General features: G+C 33.5%; 5 protein-coding genes across 5 annotated transcripts; 3 read left to right on the top strand and 2 right to left on the bottom strand.

Annotated features, from left to right (window-relative positions):
* Positions 1–2790: 2790 nt before the first annotated feature.
* On the top strand, positions 2791–3585 carry LOC131806238 (histone H1-like). The gene has a single exon (XM_059130197.1). It carries the CDS (start codon positions 2844–2846, stop codon positions 3525–3527), a length of 684 nt encoding a protein of 227 aa, XP_058986180.1. The 5' UTR covers positions 2791–2843; the 3' UTR covers positions 3528–3585.
* A 776-nt stretch (positions 3586–4361) lies between these two features.
* On the bottom strand, positions 4362–4897 carry LOC131806248 (histone H2B). Its single transcript, XM_059130209.1, has one exon. The coding sequence runs from the start codon at positions 4773–4775 to the stop codon at positions 4401–4403; it is 375 nt and encodes a 124-aa protein (XP_058986192.1). The 5' UTR covers positions 4776–4897; the 3' UTR covers positions 4362–4400.
* A 1316-nt stretch (positions 4898–6213) lies between these two features.
* Positions 6214–6717, top strand: LOC131806247 (histone H2A). Its single transcript, XM_059130207.1, has one exon. The coding sequence runs from the start codon at positions 6250–6252 to the stop codon at positions 6622–6624; it is 375 nt and encodes a 124-aa protein (XP_058986190.1). The 5' UTR covers positions 6214–6249; the 3' UTR covers positions 6625–6717.
* Positions 6718–8152: 1435 nt separating this feature from the next.
* Positions 8153–8569, bottom strand: LOC131806259 (histone H4). The gene has a single exon (XM_059130221.1). The coding sequence runs from the start codon at positions 8533–8535 to the stop codon at positions 8224–8226; it is 312 nt and encodes a 103-aa protein (XP_058986204.1). The 5' UTR covers positions 8536–8569; the 3' UTR covers positions 8153–8223.
* Positions 8570–16513: 7944 nt separating this feature from the next.
* On the top strand, positions 16514–17308 carry LOC131806237 (histone H1-like). Its single transcript, XM_059130196.1, has one exon. The coding sequence runs from the start codon at positions 16567–16569 to the stop codon at positions 17248–17250; it is 684 nt and encodes a 227-aa protein (XP_058986179.1). The 5' UTR covers positions 16514–16566; the 3' UTR covers positions 17251–17308.
* The last annotated feature ends 501 nt before the right edge of the window (positions 17309–17809 follow it).

Genomic DNA, 17809 nt, shown 5'->3' with positions numbered 1-17809 from the left:
TTCATTTTTTTTTTTTTCATTTTAGCCTATGGCCATTTATTAATTCAAGTCTTAATACTAACATAGGTTAAATGGCTTAACCTAACTATACTATAAATAAACATGCATTTGTACAACGCCTACTTTACGTTACAAAAAGTGTCACAACAAGTTTGTGATCACAACAAGCTACATTATGCCTTATGGCTACAACTTAAATTATGCCCCGAAAAATGTTTTTTCGGCGATTCCGCTCGTATTTATACAAAATTTGAGGCGCTCTCCAACTATTGAACACACAGTAAAGTATGTACAGTTATATGTGTGTGTGTACATTTGCCGTTAGTATTGTATGTTCTCTTTTGTGTGTGCGTGTACATTTGGTATACGGATAGGTAAGAATTCACTAACATATCAACCCCGAAAGTTGATGCTAACAGCACAATTTTCTATAAATACTCGTTTTCGTGGCGATGGCAACGTTATTACAGTGTCTACCGTGTTTGTGTGCATATCTCTAGTGAAGTGAAAAAAATTCAAGTGAAAAATGGCTCGTACTAAGCAAACTGCCCGTAAATCGACCGGTGGAAAGGCTCCCCGTAAACAACTAGCTACCAAAGCTGCCCGTAAGAGTGCCCCAGCCACCGGCGGTGTTAAGAAGCCTCATCGTTTCCGTCCTGGTACAGTTGCTTTGCGTGAAATCCGTCGTTACCAGAAGAGTACTGAATTGTTGATCCGCAAATTGCCCTTCCAACGTTTGGTTCGTGAAATCGCTCAAGATTTCAAAACTGACTTGCGTTTCCAGAGCTCTGCTGTTATGGCCTTGCAAGAAGCCAGTGAAGCCTACTTGGTTGGTCTTTCGAAGATACTAACTTGTGCGCCATCCATGCTAAGCGTGTCACCATCATGCCTAAGGATATCCAATTGGCCAGACGTATTCGTGGAGAACGTGCTTAAATTCTTGACGTTTAAAAGCAACAATTTTACAACAAAACAATCGGTCCTTTTCAGGACCACAAATATTTATAAAAAAGAGATATTTTTTTACTCAATCTACAATTTTTAGTATTTTTTGAAAAAAATAAAATAATTTAGGGCTATGATTATTTTTCAACAATTAACATTTTTTATAATAAAGATATATTTTTGATGTTGTTTTTTTTTTCGTTGATGATTTTTCGACACTTTATTTTTTTATTTAATTTTTTTATTTTATTTTGATCGAATATTTTATTTTTTTAATTTTATTTGAATTTTTTGAATTATCCATTTTGATATTTTCCTTTAATTTGCAAAATTATTATCATTTTTGTACTCCCTCTTCGAAAAAAATGCTATGACTCATAAAAACAACCACCACATACATTTTGCTAACGGGATTTTTTTTTGTCCATTTTGTTTTTTTTCCTTTTCCCGTTAAACAAAAAATTGCTCTCTTTATGATTTTTGGCGCGAAATTTGTCTATTTCTCTCATTTTATTCCCCTTCGATCATTTTTTTCTGTTGTGGACTATTCAATTTAACGGGAAAAAATTCTCTGCCTTTAATTTCTAAGAATTATTTCATGTGCATTTTAAAAATTTCCAGCTAAAATGTGCCCCACGTATTTAATTTTTTTCAGGAATGATGTATGAAATATGTTTTATTCCTTTTCAGCAACATTTTTAAATGTTTTAAACGCATTTTAAGAGATTTGTTTATGAATTTTCTCCGTATGGATTTACAAAATTATTTTTGCCCGATGTATTTGAAGAAATTGGTAATAATTTATTATTTTCAAAAATTGAAGAAGAAAATAATTGATTTGTTGATAATTTTGATGTAAAATATAATTAAAAGTATTATAAAAAGGAATTCCAATAATATCTACCTTTGAAGTTGATCGAAAATCATTTTTGTAAAACGCAATTAATTTCATGTCATTTCCAAGTGTTCTAGGTGATATTTGCCTGTAAAGAGGAATTTCTTTTTGGGAATATTTTTTCATAAAATTATCAAAAATTTGACAAAATGACGTAGAAAATGGCTTCTAATACTATTTTTAATAAATTTTAGAACAAATTATGTTAAATTTCATAAAAAATATTGCAAAATGAAAATACATAACCGTTTGTCACTGAATGCCTGTACATTGGTAGTATGAAGTATTCTGGGGATTTTGTAACTTTTCCCCGTAAATTATGACTTTTTGTGAATAATGTTATATTTTGATGTAAATATACAAATTCTGAAATGTTTTTTAAGAAATTTTTATAAAACTTATTAAGATTTGAGCTTTCAAATTTATTTCAAGAAAAACTTTTCTTCATTGAAATTATGCCAACAAGAGGATTTCTGCTGTCATAGACCACATAATAATTTCAATTTTTTCACATAGTAAAATATGAAATTTCATCGATATTTTTCTTTGATCCTAAAGTAAACATATCAGGCTACATTTTCAAAAAGAATTTTCAATTAAATTTTCATAAAAAATTTGATTTTTTTAAATTTTAGTTGGAAATTTGTGATTACATTTTTATAATCTGCCAAGTTAAACGTTTATAATTCACAAACGGCAAGTGATAATTACACCAAACTTTCTTTAAAACATAGCCTGAAATCTATACTTTAAAGGTATAAAACATTTTTAGTGAAAATTATCAAAGCTTCTTCAGGAAAATTTAATTTCTCCGAAAACTTTTGTAAAAAATTAAACACGCTTCCACACAATCTTTCGAAAAATTTACCAATTGACTACTATGCACATCTCATCTTTTCGATGTACCTACACTTTAGCTCGCCGCTAACAAAAATAATAGTACACATAAATTTGTGAGTGTATTTGTGTTAACAGTGAAATATAAACCAAACAGTGAATAACCATGTCTGACGCCGCCGTTGTTGAAGCCACCGCCTCCCCAGTTGCCGCTGTTGAGAAAAAGGCACCAAAAAAAGCCGCTGCCAAAGCAAAGAAGCCATCAGCTGCCCCTACCCACCCTCCAACCCAGCAAATGGTTGATGCCGCCATCAAGACCCTGAAGGAACGTGGAGGTTCATCATTGCCCGCCATCAAGAAATACTTGGCCAGCACCTACAAAGTAGATGCCCAAAAATTGGCCCCCTTCATCAAGAAGTACTTGAAAGGTGCCGTTGCCAGTGGAAAATTGATCCAAACTAAAGGTAAGGGTGCTTCTGGTTCATTCAAATTGTCTGCTTCGGCCTCTAAGGAACCCAAAGCCAAGACTGCTGAAAAGAAGAAGAAGGCCCCAGCCGCTGGTGATAAAAAGAAGAAGGCTGCCGCCCCTAAAAAGGCCGCTGGTGAGAAGAAGGCAGCTGCCAAAAAACCCTCTGCCGCCAAGAAGACCGCTGAAAAGAAGAAGGCCGACAAAACAAAGGCAAAGGCTGCCAAGAAAACCGGTACAGTTAAAGCTAAACCAGCAAAGACCGCCGCCAAAGCATCTGCCACTAAACCAAAGGCACCCAAGGCAAAAACTGCAGCTGCTAAGCCCAAAAAAGCCGCAGCAGCAAAGAAGCCAGCTGCTAAGAAAACCGCCGCCAAGAAGTAATTTTTCCCAGAAAGATTACTTTTTCCACAATATTTTCGATATTCGAAAACATACTATCTAACAGCCCTTTTCAGGGCTACAAATTAAATTAAAAAAGAGAAAAATATTTATTTTCAACAGTTATCGTATATATTTGTAACCTAAATAAATAAGTAAATTTGTACACGTGTTTCATTTTGGGAAAAAAAATTACTTTCGCTAATTACTGTTCTTATTAGGTAATTTTATTGAGCCAATATAATCGTGGACGCCACTGGATTATTTTTTAACCCAGGTCATAAAAGATAATAAAATATTTAAAATTTTTCCTAATTACCCACAGGTCATAATTCTCGAAAATCCCCATAATTTGGTCATTTTTATAATTTCTACTTAATTTTGAAAAATTTGATATTTTCATATTCTCTGTTAAATTTCACGAATTTCATCCAAAAATGACATTTTGGCAAAATATTTACATTTTCCATCAATACATTTTTTCCTTTGAAAATTTCTGCCTCAGCCTTATATTTCGTTGCTTTGCCGTTGTGCTGTATCAAAATGCTCACACATACATGATGCCCATTCGATGTTGATCAACGACGGCAAGGCAAATCACCACTAACACACGCACACATGCACGACGACGATGGCTGTTATAGCATATCGCACAAGCAATGGCTAAACATAGGCACATATGCGAGTTAGCTAAATGCATGGAAAAATCATTGTATAGAGAAAAATATATTTCCTATGGAATTTTATTCGTTTATTACTAAATAATGATAAATTGTAGCTTCAACAAAATATGATCTCTTTTGAAATGTTTTTTGTGGCCCTGAAAAGGGCCTTTTAAGGTAGTATTTCGACGCAAAATGAAAAATATCAAGACATTTACTTGGAGCTGGTGTATTTAGTAACAGCCTTGGTACCTTCACTGACGGCGTGCTTAGCCAATTCACCGGGCAACAATAGACGGACGGCGGTCTGGATTTCCCGACTGGTGATGGTCGAGCGCTTGTTGTAGTGGGCCAAACGAGAGGCTTCGGCGGCAATACGTTCGAAGATATCGTTGACGAAACTGTTCATGATGCTCATGGCCTTGGAGGAGATACCGGTGTCGGGATGGACTTGCTTCAACACTTTGTAAATGTAGATAGCGTAACTCTCCTTACGCTTGGTACGTCTCTTCGACTTATCGCCCTTGGTAATGTTCTTTTGGGCTTTGCCGGCCTTCTTTGCTGCTTTACCACTGGTTTTAGGAGGCATTTTCACTTATTATTTTTTTTTGAATCACACAAACACTTTTAACACTGTTCACAAATGATAACCAAAACGGCCAGCTATACAGAATTTGTAGATTGTAGTCGACAAGAATTTCAGGTAGTCACAGCTAGCAGGCACACACAAGGCAAACCACCCCATTATTGAAGAAATGTGTGTGTGAGAAAAGTATAAATAGCACGTTTCGGCCCGAAAATTTTTATACGCCGATGACATTTTATTGGCGCTACGAGGTCGCTTCGGAAGCACAGTGGAAAGGAGATTGAATGCGTACATGAATACGCTCCACAACTACTTCAACAAATGGGGCCTCAACCTCAATGTTGGAAAGTGTGTATCTGTGGTTTACAAAGGCAAACCTCAGTCTACAGCAAAGAGCTTCCGAAGATACATCCCTACGATCAAGGTTGGTGACCAACTAATTGCAACTTCAGATAGGATGAAATACCTGGGAATCATCCTTCACGACAGATTTGACTTCTGCCGCCACGTGGACTATGTGCTGTCAAAGGCCAAAAAGATGAATTTCGCCTACCAGAGGCTATTCAGGATGCGAGGAGGACTGTCACCGGACGTTAAACTGCTTATCTACAAGCAAGTTATCCGGCCCATAATAACCTATTCCTTTGCCGCTTGGGCTGACATATCTTCGGCCCAAATGGAAAGATTAAGGAAATGGGAAAGGAGGATCTTGGCATCGTGCTTAGGAATGAGGCCAACAATTGACGAGAATGGGATATTCAGACGACCACTCAACAGGAATATCTATAACGCCATCGAATTTAGCCGGATAGACGTCTTCATGATGAAGAATGCACTAAGCTTTCTGGAGAGAAGCCAAAACGTGGAAAATGGGATAGTGGAACAATTCCTGGACTACCAAGAGGAAATCCCCAATATTCAAAGAAGGAAGCATCTGCCACCCGCAGCTCTACTAAAATTACGCGACGAAGGATTGCTCTACGATGATGAACGCCTAATGTACTACCATCGTAGGTATAACAGATTTGACGCTGACTCTGAGCCTGTCTACAACACAGCTCAGTAATAATATAATTGTAAATAGATTAGTTTAAGTTTTTTATAGTTTTAAGGTAGATTTAAGTTTTTATTTTATTTTAATTTTTTTTTGTATTAGCCTTTTTTTTAACTTTTAAGGCATATCTATACCAACGAATGTTGTTAAAACACTAAAATAATTTAATGATTGCTTAGCATAAAAATGCGGCACTAATATAATCGTAATATCGTAGTCTCCTACATTGTAAGCCCTATGGCAAAGGAGAATGTTTATTTACTAATCTATTTTATACTGTAGCCATTAAGTATATAATGTATAATCTGACAATTTAAAACAAATAAATGGCAAATTTAAAAGCAAAAGCAAAAAGCCGAAAATTTTTATCATTTGTGTTTTTCAGTGCTTAAGTGAAGTGTTCAAAACTAAAATAAAGTGAAAATGTCTGGTCGTGGTAAAGGTGGCAAAGTTAAGGGAAAGGCAAAGTCCCGTTCCAATCGTGCTGGTCTTCAATTCCCCGTCGGTCGTATCCATCGTCTGTTGCGCAAAGGCAACTATGCTGAGCGTGTTGGTGCCGGTGCTCCCGTCTATTTAGCCGCTGTCATGGAATATTTGGCTGCTGAAGTCTTGGAATTGGCTGGCAATGCTGCCCGTGACAACAAGAAGACTCGTATCATTCCCCGTCACTTGCAATTGGCCATCCGTAACGACGAAGAATTGAACAAATTGCTGTCTGGCGTTACCATTGCCCAAGGTGGTGTATTGCCAAACATCCAAGCTGTTCTCTTGCCCAAGAAGACCGAAAAGAAAGCCTAAATTATTTCGAAAGGTATTATGGAATGAAAAAAGAAGAAGAATACAGACCATCGTATAAATTCCATAGAAAAATCAACCAATCCGTCCTTTTCAGGACGACAAAAAATATTTGAAAAGAGAAAGAAAATTGCGTCAAGCTACATTTGTATGAAAAAAATAAAAATTCTCAATAATTTTGTATGAGACGTTGGCAGAATAACTGTTTTTCGTTGTCAGTTGGATATTTGTGTTGTCGTCGTTGTTGTTGTCTCTTATGATTTCAGGAATAGAGCGAGCGAGAGAGGAGAGATCGTGGCGTCACCAAATGAGTATGTATACTATGAGGAAGAAGAAGCATGTGGCAGTTGGTGGTGGCTGGCTGGGTAGTAATTTTATGTGAAAAAATCGTACCCCGGCGCATTCTTTGGGGAAGGCATAAAGTAGATGATTTGCAAGGGAATTTTGGCGGCAAAGTAGTGTTTTGGTGGAAATAAATGGACACATACATGAAAATAAAAGCGCATTGTGGTGCTATGGAAAATTTTAAACACAAAAAATAGAATAAAAGTAAAATAATGAAATGAAAATTAACGAAAATAATTAAATTAAATTAAAATAAGAAAATTTCAGAAAATAAAGGCAAATATTAATGAAATTTCAAAGAAATTTAAATGAAAATATTTGAAAATAATTTAAAGAAATTTGGAATAATAAACACATTTTATGAAAATAAAAGATACTTTAAATGAAATCAAAAATTTTTAAATTGATGAAAAGGAAATAAATTAAATAATTTTAAATTAATAATAATAATAATTTTAAATAAAACGAAAATGTGATTTTTAAAAAATAATGTAATGAAAAATTAAATTAATTGAAAATTAAATAAGAAAATTTAACATAAATAAAATAAAATTCATTTAATGAAGAACTTTTAAATAAAATTCAATGATTTTAATTTTCGGTAAAATTTTAAAGGAAATGATTAGTGAAAAATTTACAAATTTTTAATGAAATTTTTCGAAATAAAATAAATCAACGATCTATTTAATAAATATTTTCAACAATTTCAAATTAAATTTTGAGAAAACATTCAACAATGTTTAAAAAAAAAGTCAAAATGAAATTACTTTGCTACCACAGCATGGTCGTTCTTTAGTAATATCGACTAAATAATACCAATACATACATAAAGCGACGCTATGTTATACTCATATTATACGAAGAGGAAGAAGAAGAAGAAGTAAATGTGTTTAGCGATGTGAGTTGCCGACGGCATGTTTATGATCGGGAATAAAATAAGAGACATCGGTAAAAGAAGGCTTTCGGTGAAAATATTCTGGAGAAAATAGAAACGAGTAAGTATTTATATTTTTTTTATTTGATTTTTCACGACTTGTGAGAAAAAAATACGAGAAAGCTGAAAAAGAAAATTATTAGAAATTTTGACATAAAATCCCTATATTTCCTAAGGTAAGTGTTTATTTTTTATTTATTTTAATTTTAAAAAAAATAGTTTTCAACAAGAAAGTATCTCTTTTTTGATATATTTTGTGGTCCTGAAAAGGACCGATTGTTTTGTTGTAAAAAATATTTCTCCAAATTGCGTCAAGAATTTGTTTAACCGCCGAAACCGTACAAGGTACGGCCTTGTCTCTTCAAAGCATATACGACATCCATAGCGGTGACGGTTTTACGCTTAGCATGTTCGGTGTAGGTGACAGCATCACGAATAACGTTTTCCAAAAACACCTTCAGAACACCACGAGTTTCTTCGTAAATCAGGCCAGAGATACGTTTTACACCGCCACGACGAGCCAAACGTCTAATAGCTGGCTTGGTAATACCTTGGATGTTATCACGGAGCACTTTCCTGTGACGTTTAGCGCCACCTTTTCCCAAGCCTTTACCACCTTTACCACGACCAGTCATTTTTTCACTTTAGTTTATTTCACTTATCACTTCACGAACAGTTTGAGCACTAATGTTTTTTTCGGGCGATTCCGCTCGTATTTATACAAAATTTGAGGCTCTCTCCAACTATTGAACACACAAGTAAAGTATGTACAGTTATATGTGTGTGTGTACATTTGCCGTTAGTATTGTATGTTCTCTTTTGTGTGTGCGTGTACATTTGGTATACGGATAGGTAAGAATTCACTAACATATCAACCCCGAAAGTTGATGCTAACAGCACAATTTTCTATAAATACTCGTTTTCGTGGCGATGGCAACGTGTAGAATGAGCTTAAAGCTCGAAGTGAAAAGATCTGTGAAGTGAATTAAAAAGTGATAGTGGATAAAAGTGAAAAATTAAAAACTGAAATTAAAGAACATTTAATGAAGTGTTGTGCATCATCTCACCTTGGAGATAAAATTTTGTTCAAACTTAAAAAAGTGATAAATAAGTGAAAAAAAAAAAAAAAAAAAAAGCTAAAAACTGTGAAAATGTCTTGTCACAGCTTAAACGCTGATGACGCTAAGGCAAATATAAACTATAGTAATGATCAGATAAAAGACGATTGTGCCCAAAATCAAAATGTGCCTATAAATAACAATATAAGCAACACTGACGTTTATATAGAAGTTAAAAGAAAAAGAAAAAACAAGCCTACAACTCCAATAGTAGAGCAACTTATAGAACTTAACAAAAAATATGAAAGTGTACTCAATGAAAACGCTAAGCTAAAAGAGGAAAATGAAGAATTTAAAAAAACTATACAAGAACTTGTGAATAAAATTGCCACAGGCAGTGTGAATGTGGATGTCCATATACCTAAGGAATGGACGAATGTGAATAATAATAATTGTACCACCGAGGCAGCCGTAGACCTCATGGTAGCTGATGAATATGAGTGCGAAGACGATGTAACCACAACACCGGCGGTGAATAATAGCAGCCAAGGAACATCCCAACAACCGGATAACCAAGACAGAGGCGGAAAAGCAGCAAATACAACAACAAATAAAACTAAAGGTAAGGCCAGCCCCCCTATTATTAAAATTTATAACATTAACGTTAAGGAATTTACAATTAAACTAAAAAATCTGCTCAATCACAATTTGTTTACTATCAACATAATAAACAAAAATTTAATTCACCTCAAATTGAGCAAAAATGAAGATCACCTAAAAGTGAGAGAATATTTAGAAAGTATGAAAATTTCTTTCTTTACATATACTATTAAAGAAGAGAAACCTCATACTCTAATTATTAAGGGAATCTCAGACACATATGATGAGACAGACCTTAAAAATTTCATTGAGGATACTGGAATAAATTTAAAAATTTTCAAAATAGTCAAACTGCAAAGAAGGAGATGGATTGTGCAATTCTCCAACGATTCAGATATAAAGTCCTTTTCCAGGCTTAGATTTATACTAAATAACGGCGTAAGCATCGAAAAATATAAGAGTGTGGACCTTCCACAATGTAAAAATTGCCAAAGACATGGCCATATCTCCCTTAACTGTAGGATGCTTCCAAATTGCGTAAAATGCGCTGGTCGTCATGAACGTGGGAAGTGTCACATACCGCCCAAAGACCAAAACACAGAGGAAACAATAACCACTGACCCAAATACAGGTCAAATAATCAAAACAAAGGGAATTCCTGTTAAATGTGTTAACTGTAAAGCTATAGGACATGTAGCAAGCTACAAAAAATGCCCAAAACGGCTCGAAATACTAGAGAGAATGGCTCAAAAGAAAGCGGCTGCAAAAGCCAACACAATTAACCACCAAGCTAATAAGCCAAATTTTACATATCCAAAATTCTCCAATAATTTATCATATGCAAACGCCGCAAAAATCACACCAGCAACGAGTGCTAATGGCAACAATAAAGGTCAAACTACTCTCCTTATTAAACAGGCCATGGGAGCCTTTGATAAGGACTGCCAAAGACTTTTGGGCAAAAATTTTATAACTTGCATGGAAAAAATAAGCGACTTTGCATCTAGTTATAAGGAGCTAAAATCAGACCAGGAAAAATCAGAGGCCATTTTTGGTCTATTTTTAACATTAAAACTAAATGATTAAATTTAGAGTAATATTTATTAATATAAATTCACTTATTTCAAGGCAAAAAAGACACTATTTTAAATTATTCGTCAATGAAAAAAATCCTGATGTGATACTGATTGCAGAACACAAACTTAACAAAGACCATAGATTTAACTTAAAAGGTTACACAATTTTTACACAACTTAGGAAAAACAAACTTGGTGGAGGAACAGCTATTGCTATAAAAGAGAAATTTAAATGTGTAAGATTAGACGCTAATTTAGGCAGTATTGAGGCAACACTAATAAAAATTAGAAATCTAGGCGGACAAACAATATTTTTATCCTCGCTTTACCTCAGACCCCAAGAATCATTGTCAAAACAAGATTTAGACAAATTATCTAATATAATAGGACCTAATGAAGCTATAATTGGTGCTGACCTAAATGCAAAACACCCGCTTTGGGGAGGCCACCAAACAAACACCAATGGTCGAATATTAAATGACTGGATTCTTTCCTCACCCAATATAGAAATTTTAAAAACAGAAAATCCAAGCAGAGTAACGCCGACGGCGGACTCTTTTATTGACTTTTTCTTGATAACAAATCAAATAAACCTTGAAGACCCGCGAAGGGCGATTACTGGTCTTGAGACGGGGGACTGTAACTCAGATCATAGAGCTGTTTTTCTTGACATATTATTAAATAATATAGATAAAGAAAAGCCTGAAAAAATATTTGACTTCAAAAGTATGAATATACGTCGATTTAATATTGAACTAGAAGCAAATTTAGCACAAATATGCCTTCCTAAGGATAGAAATGCAACAATCAACGAAATAGATTCATCTATTGAAAACATGACTGTTGCATTCAACACGGCTATGAAAAATAATATTAAACAACAATATAGGAAAAAAAATCTACTCCCGGACCTACCACCAGAAATTACCAATTTATTGGCTCAAAAAAAGAATCTTCGCAGAAGAAGGAATAGAATTGTTAATTCTAATGAATATGCTTCATTGGGGGCGCAAATTCGAATCCTGGATAGATTAATAAAACAACAAATTTCTTGTTTCGAAGAACAATATTATACCAGGTATTTAAATAGCATATCAGCCAATGAAAATATGTTTAAACAAACAAAAGCCTTTTGTGGATTAGGCCCAAAAACAAAAATAGATAGCCTCATTAATGACCTAGGAGAGGAAATTGTCTCTAGTAAGGGTAAAACTGATCTTTTGGCAAAAAAATTTTTTAATGAAAACACATCTCCTTCAAGCAATATAACAACAGCTTTTAGTGAACAGCCATTAGTTCAATTCTGCCCTGAATATCCAGCTGATGGTAGCATTACACCAACCCTTACCACGGATAGTGTGCAATTTGTTACTTCTAGCCAAGTAGGAACAATAATGAAAACTCTTAATAATAAAAAGAGCTTTGGAAATGACGGCGTTCCCAATTATGTTCTCAAACGAACAAATACTGCCGCATGGGAATTTTTAACAGTAATATTTAACCATTGCTTAAATATTGGCTATTATCCAAAAAAATGGAAAATAGCAAAAATTATACCTGTGCTCAAACCAGGTAAAGATCCCACTAATCCGAACAGCTACAGGCCTATCTCACTATTATCTTCATTTGGAAAGCTTTTTGAAATAATATTATTACAAAAAATAAATGACCAAATAGAAGATAATAATATACTGAAAGACAATCAATATGGTTTTAGAAAAGGTACATCAACCACACATTGCCTAATGACATTTATAGACAAAATAATTAGAGGTCTAAATAAACGAAAAGCCACCATAGCAGTCAGCTTGGATTTTTCCAAAGCCTTCGACTCTATGTGTCAAGAAGGGCTGATACATAAAATGAACAATAAATACAATTTTAACCCCAATATTACCCGAATTGTCAAAAATTACCTAAATAATAGAAGCTACTATGTCACATCTGACGGCCATAACTCAGAAAATATTACTTTAAAAACAGGGGTCCCACAGGGATCAGTATTGGGCCCTGTTCTTTTCAACCTATTTCTTGCTGACATCCCGCAGCCATCTGGAGGGGTCACGGCCTCAATCTTTGCTGACGATATAATTGTAGCTGCAACACATCATAGGGCAAAAACAGCCGAAAAACTAGTAACAAAGTACCTCCAAGATCTGAAGCAATATTTTGATTTCTGGAAATTAACCCTTAATATAGACAAATGCCGTTCAATAATATTTAAGGGAAAGCCAGGATCAGTATGTAGAAATGCGAGAAAATTCATTCCAGCAATTAAAATAGGGAATAGCATTATTCATAATACCGATACAATGAAATACCTTGGAGTAATACTGCAAACAGACATGCAATTTACAAGGCATATCGACTATGTACTTAAAAAAGGCAAGGCTGTATATGGCAAATTGAGATATATGATTGGTAAGAGGGATGGTCTCGCGCAGAACGTTAAACTAATAATATACAAACAACTAGTGAGGCCGGCAATGTCATATGCATTTCCCGCTTGGTTCGCAATATCTGCCCATCAAATGGAAAGAATTCGGGTTCTTGAGAGGAAAATGATAAAACATTGTCTAGGTTTCAGAACAACAATAAATGAATTCGGTAGGTTAACGAGCCCTAAAAACTCATTAATATACGAAACAAGTAAAATTGACAGGATTGACAGGTATATGGTCAACATAGCACTAAAATACTTGGAGAAATGCACAATCCATAACAATCAAAATATATTGAACTGCAGTGTTACAAACAACGAGCTGAACACGATAATGGCAAACGGTGGATACCTACCACCTATGAGTCTTCTAACACTATATAATACTGGCAAAATCTTTAATAATGAAAATAAAATTATATTTTACCATAGAAGGTATGGATCATATAATTTTCATAATACTATATATTCTCTCGACCAATGAAATAAATAAATAAATAAAATTAATTAAAATTAATTTAAATAATAATAAATAAAATTAATTAAAATTTAATTTAAATAATAATAATAATAATAAAAAAAATAATAATTAATTTCATAAAATTTATATATTCACATATAAATATATTTTACGCAATATAATTTTATAATTTATAAATCTAAAAAAAAAAAAAAAAAAAAAAAAAAAATGCTCACTAAATCTACATATGAAATACATATAAAATACATTGAATTAACTGATATACTTTAATATTACATAGATAATCATCATACATGAATTTTATTGTTTTGTTTTGTTATTGTTTTGTTATTTAGTTTTAGGCTCATTAGTTTTAAGTAGTGTAACATAATTGAAAACCTCGTTTTTATTCCCTTTTTTCGAGGCAACTTAAAATAATAAATACCTAAAATTCACATACTTAAGGGTTGGCTGGCCTTGCCTAATTTAATCAGAATAAATGTATAAATCTCTAGAAAAACAAATTGTATTTGTGTTAGAGTAAGTTTAATTTAAGATAATACTTAAGTAATATTTGAAACTCTGTAAAGAAATTTTGGGAAATAAAGATGAAAATGAAAATGAAATGAAATGCGATGGCAACGTTATTACAGTGTCTACCGTGTTTGTGTGCATATCTCTAGTGAAGTGAAAAAAATTCAAGTGAAAAATGGCTCGTACTAAGCAAACTGCCCGTAAATCGACCGGTGGAAAGGCTCCCCGTAAACAACTAGCTACCAAAGCTGCCCGTAAGAGTGCCCCAGCCACCGGCGGTGTTAAGAAGCCTCATCGTTTCCGTCCTGGTACAGTTGCTTTGCGTGAAATCCGTCGTTACCAGAAGAGTACTGAATTGTTGATCCGCAAATTGCCCTTCCAACGTTTGGTTCGTGAAATCGCTCAAGATTTCAAAACTGACTTGCGTTTCCAGAGCTCTGCTGTTATGGCCTTGCAAGAAGCCAGTGAAGCCTACTTGGTTGGTCTTTTCGAAGATACTAACTTGTGCGCCATCCATGCTAAGCGTGTCACCATCATGCCTAAGGATATCCAATTGGCCAGACGTATTCGTGGAGAACGTGCTTAAATTCTTGACGTTTTAAAAGCAACAATTTTACAACAAAACAATCGGTCCTTTTCAGGACCACAAATATTTTATAAAAAAGAGATATTTTTTTTACTCAATCTACAATTTTTAGTATTTTTTTGAAAAAAATAAAAATAATTTAGGGCTATGATTATTTTTCAACAATTAACATTTTTTATAATAAAGATATATTTTTTGATGTTGTTTTTTTTTTCGTTGATGATTTTTCGACACTTTATTTTTTTATTTAATTTTTTTATTTTATTTTGATCGAATATTTTATTTTTTTAATTTTATTTGAATTTTTTGAATTATCCATTTTGATATTTTCCTTTAATTTGCAAAATTATTATCATTTTTGTACTCCCTCTTCGAAAAAAATGCTATGACTCATAAAAACAACCACCACATACATTTTGCTAACGGGATTTTTTTTTGTCCATTTTGTTTTTTTCCTTTTCCCGTTAAACAAAAAATTGCTCTCTTTATGATTTTTGGCGCGAAATTTGTCTATTTCTCTCATTTTATTCCCCTTCGATCATTTTTTTCTGTTGTGGACTATTCAATTTAACGGGAAAAAATTCTCTGCCTTTAATTTCTAAGAATTATTTCATGTGCATTTTAAAAATTTCCAGCTAAAATGTGCCCCACGTATTTAATTTTTTTCAGGAATGATGTATGAAATATGTTTTATTCCTTTTCAGCAACATTTTTAAATGTTTTAAACGCATTTTAAGAGATTTGTTTATGAATTTTCTCCGTATGGATTTACAAAATTATTTTTGCCCGATGTATTTGAAGAAATTGGTAATAATTTATTATTTTCAAAAATTGAAGAAGAAAATAATTGATTTGTTGATAATTTTGATGTAAAATATAATTAAAAGTATTATAAAAAGGAATTCCAATAATATCTACCTTTGAAGTTGATCGAAAATCATTTTTGTAAAACGCAATTAATTTCATGTCATTTCCAAGTGTTCTAGGTGATATTTGCCTGTAAAGAGGAATTTCTTTTTGGGAATATTTTTTCATAAAATTATCAAAAATTTGACAAAATGACGTAGAAAATGGCTTCTAATACTATTTTTAATAAATTTTAGAACAAATTATGTTAAATTTCATAAAAAATATTGCAAAATGAAAATACATAACCGTTTGTCACTGAATGCCTGTACATTGGTAGTATGAAGTATTCTGGGGATTTTGTAACTTTTCCCCGTAAATTATGACTTTTTGTGAATAATGTTATATTTTGATGTAAATATACAAATTCTGAAATGTTTTTTAAGAAATTTTTATAAAACTTATTAAGATTTGAGCTTTCAAATTTATTTCAAGAAAAACTTTTCTTCATTGAAATTATGCCAACAAGAGGATTTCTGCTGTCATAGACCACATAATAATTTCAATTTTTTCACATAGTAAAATATGAAATTTCATCGATATTTTTCTTTGATCCTAAAGTAAACATATCAGGCTACATTTTCAAAAAGAATTTTCAATTAAATTTTCATAAAAAATTTGATTTTTTTAAATTTTAGTTGGAAATTTGTGATTACATTTTTATAATCTGCCAAGTTAAACGTTTATAATTCACAAACGGCAAGTGATAATTACACCAAACTTTCTTTAAAACATAGCCTGAAATCTATACTTTAAAGGTATAAAACATTTTTAGTGAAAATTATCAAAGCTTCTTCAGGAAAATTTAATTTCTCCGAAAACTTTTGTAAAAAATTAAACACGCTTCCACACAATCTTTCGAAAAATTTACCAATTGACTACTATGCACATCTCATCTTTTCGATGTACCTACACTTTAGCTCGCCGCTAACAAAAATAATAGTACACATAAATTTGTGAGTGTATTTGTGTTAACAGTGAAATATAAACCAAACAGTGAATAACCATGTCTGACGCCGCCGTTGTTGAAGCCACCGCCTCCCCAGTTGCCGCTGTTGAGAAAAAGGCACCAAAAAAAGCCGCTGCCAAAGCAAAGAAGCCATCAGCTGCCCCTACCCACCCTCCAACCCAGCAAATGGTTGATGCCGCCATCAAGACCCTGAAGGAACGTGGAGGTTCATCATTGCCCGCCATCAAGAAATACTTGGCCAGCACCTACAAAGTAGATGCCCAAAAATTGGCCCCCTTCATCAAGAAGTACTTGAAAGGTGCCGTTGCCAGTGGAAAATTGATCCAAACTAAAGGTAAGGGTGCTTCTGGTTCATTCAAATTGTCTGCTTCGGCCTCTAAGGAACCCAAAGCCAAGACTGCTGAAAAGAAGAAGAAGGCCCCAGCCGCTGGTGATAAAAAGAAGAAGGCTGCCGCCCCTAAAAAGGCCGCTGGTGAGAAGAAGGCAGCTGCCAAAAAACCCTCTGCCGCCAAGAAGACCGCTGAAAAGAAGAAGGCCGACAAAACAAAGGCAAAGGCTGCCAAGAAAACCGGTACAGTTAAAGCTAAACCAGCAAAGACCGCCGCCAAAGCATCTGCCACTAAACCAAAGGCACCCAAGGCAAAAACTGCAGCTGCTAAGCCCAAAAAAGCCGCAGCAGCAAAGAAGCCAGCTGCTAAGAAAACCGCCGCCAAGAAGTAATTTTTCCCAGAAAGATTACTTTTTCCACAATATTTTCGATATTCGAAAACATACTATCTAACAGCCCTTTTCAGGGCTACAAATTAAATTAAAAAAGAGAAAAATATTTATTTTCAACAGTTATCGTATATATTTGTAACCTAAATAAATAAGTAAATTTGTACACGTGTTTCATTTTGGGAAAAAAATTACTTTCGCTAATTACTGTTCTTATTAGGTAATTTTATTGAGCCAATATAATCGTGGACGCCACTGGATTATTTTTTAACCCAGGTCATAAAAGATAATAAAATATTTAAAATTTTTCCTAATTACCCACAGGTCATAATTCTCGAAAATCCCCATAATTTGGTCATTTTTATAATTTCTACTTAATTTTGAAAAATTTGATATTTTCATATTCTCTGTTAAATTTCACGAATTTCATCCAAAAATGACATTTTGGCAAAATATTTACATTTTCCATCAATACATTTTTTCCTTTGAAAATTTCTGCCTCAGCCTTATATTTCGTTGCTTTGCCGTTGTGCTGTATCAAAATGCTCACACATACATGATG

The sequence above is a fragment of the Musca domestica genome, unplaced genomic scaffold, assembly GCF_030504385.1.
Source record: "Musca domestica strain aabys unplaced genomic scaffold, Musca_domestica.polishedcontigs.V.1.1 7, whole genome shotgun sequence".
In the NCBI taxonomy this organism is placed as follows: domain Eukaryota; kingdom Metazoa; phylum Arthropoda; class Insecta; order Diptera; family Muscidae; genus Musca; species Musca domestica.
The sequence above is the reverse complement of the archived record's forward strand: the minus strand, read 5'-3'. Positions and strand labels throughout refer to the sequence as shown.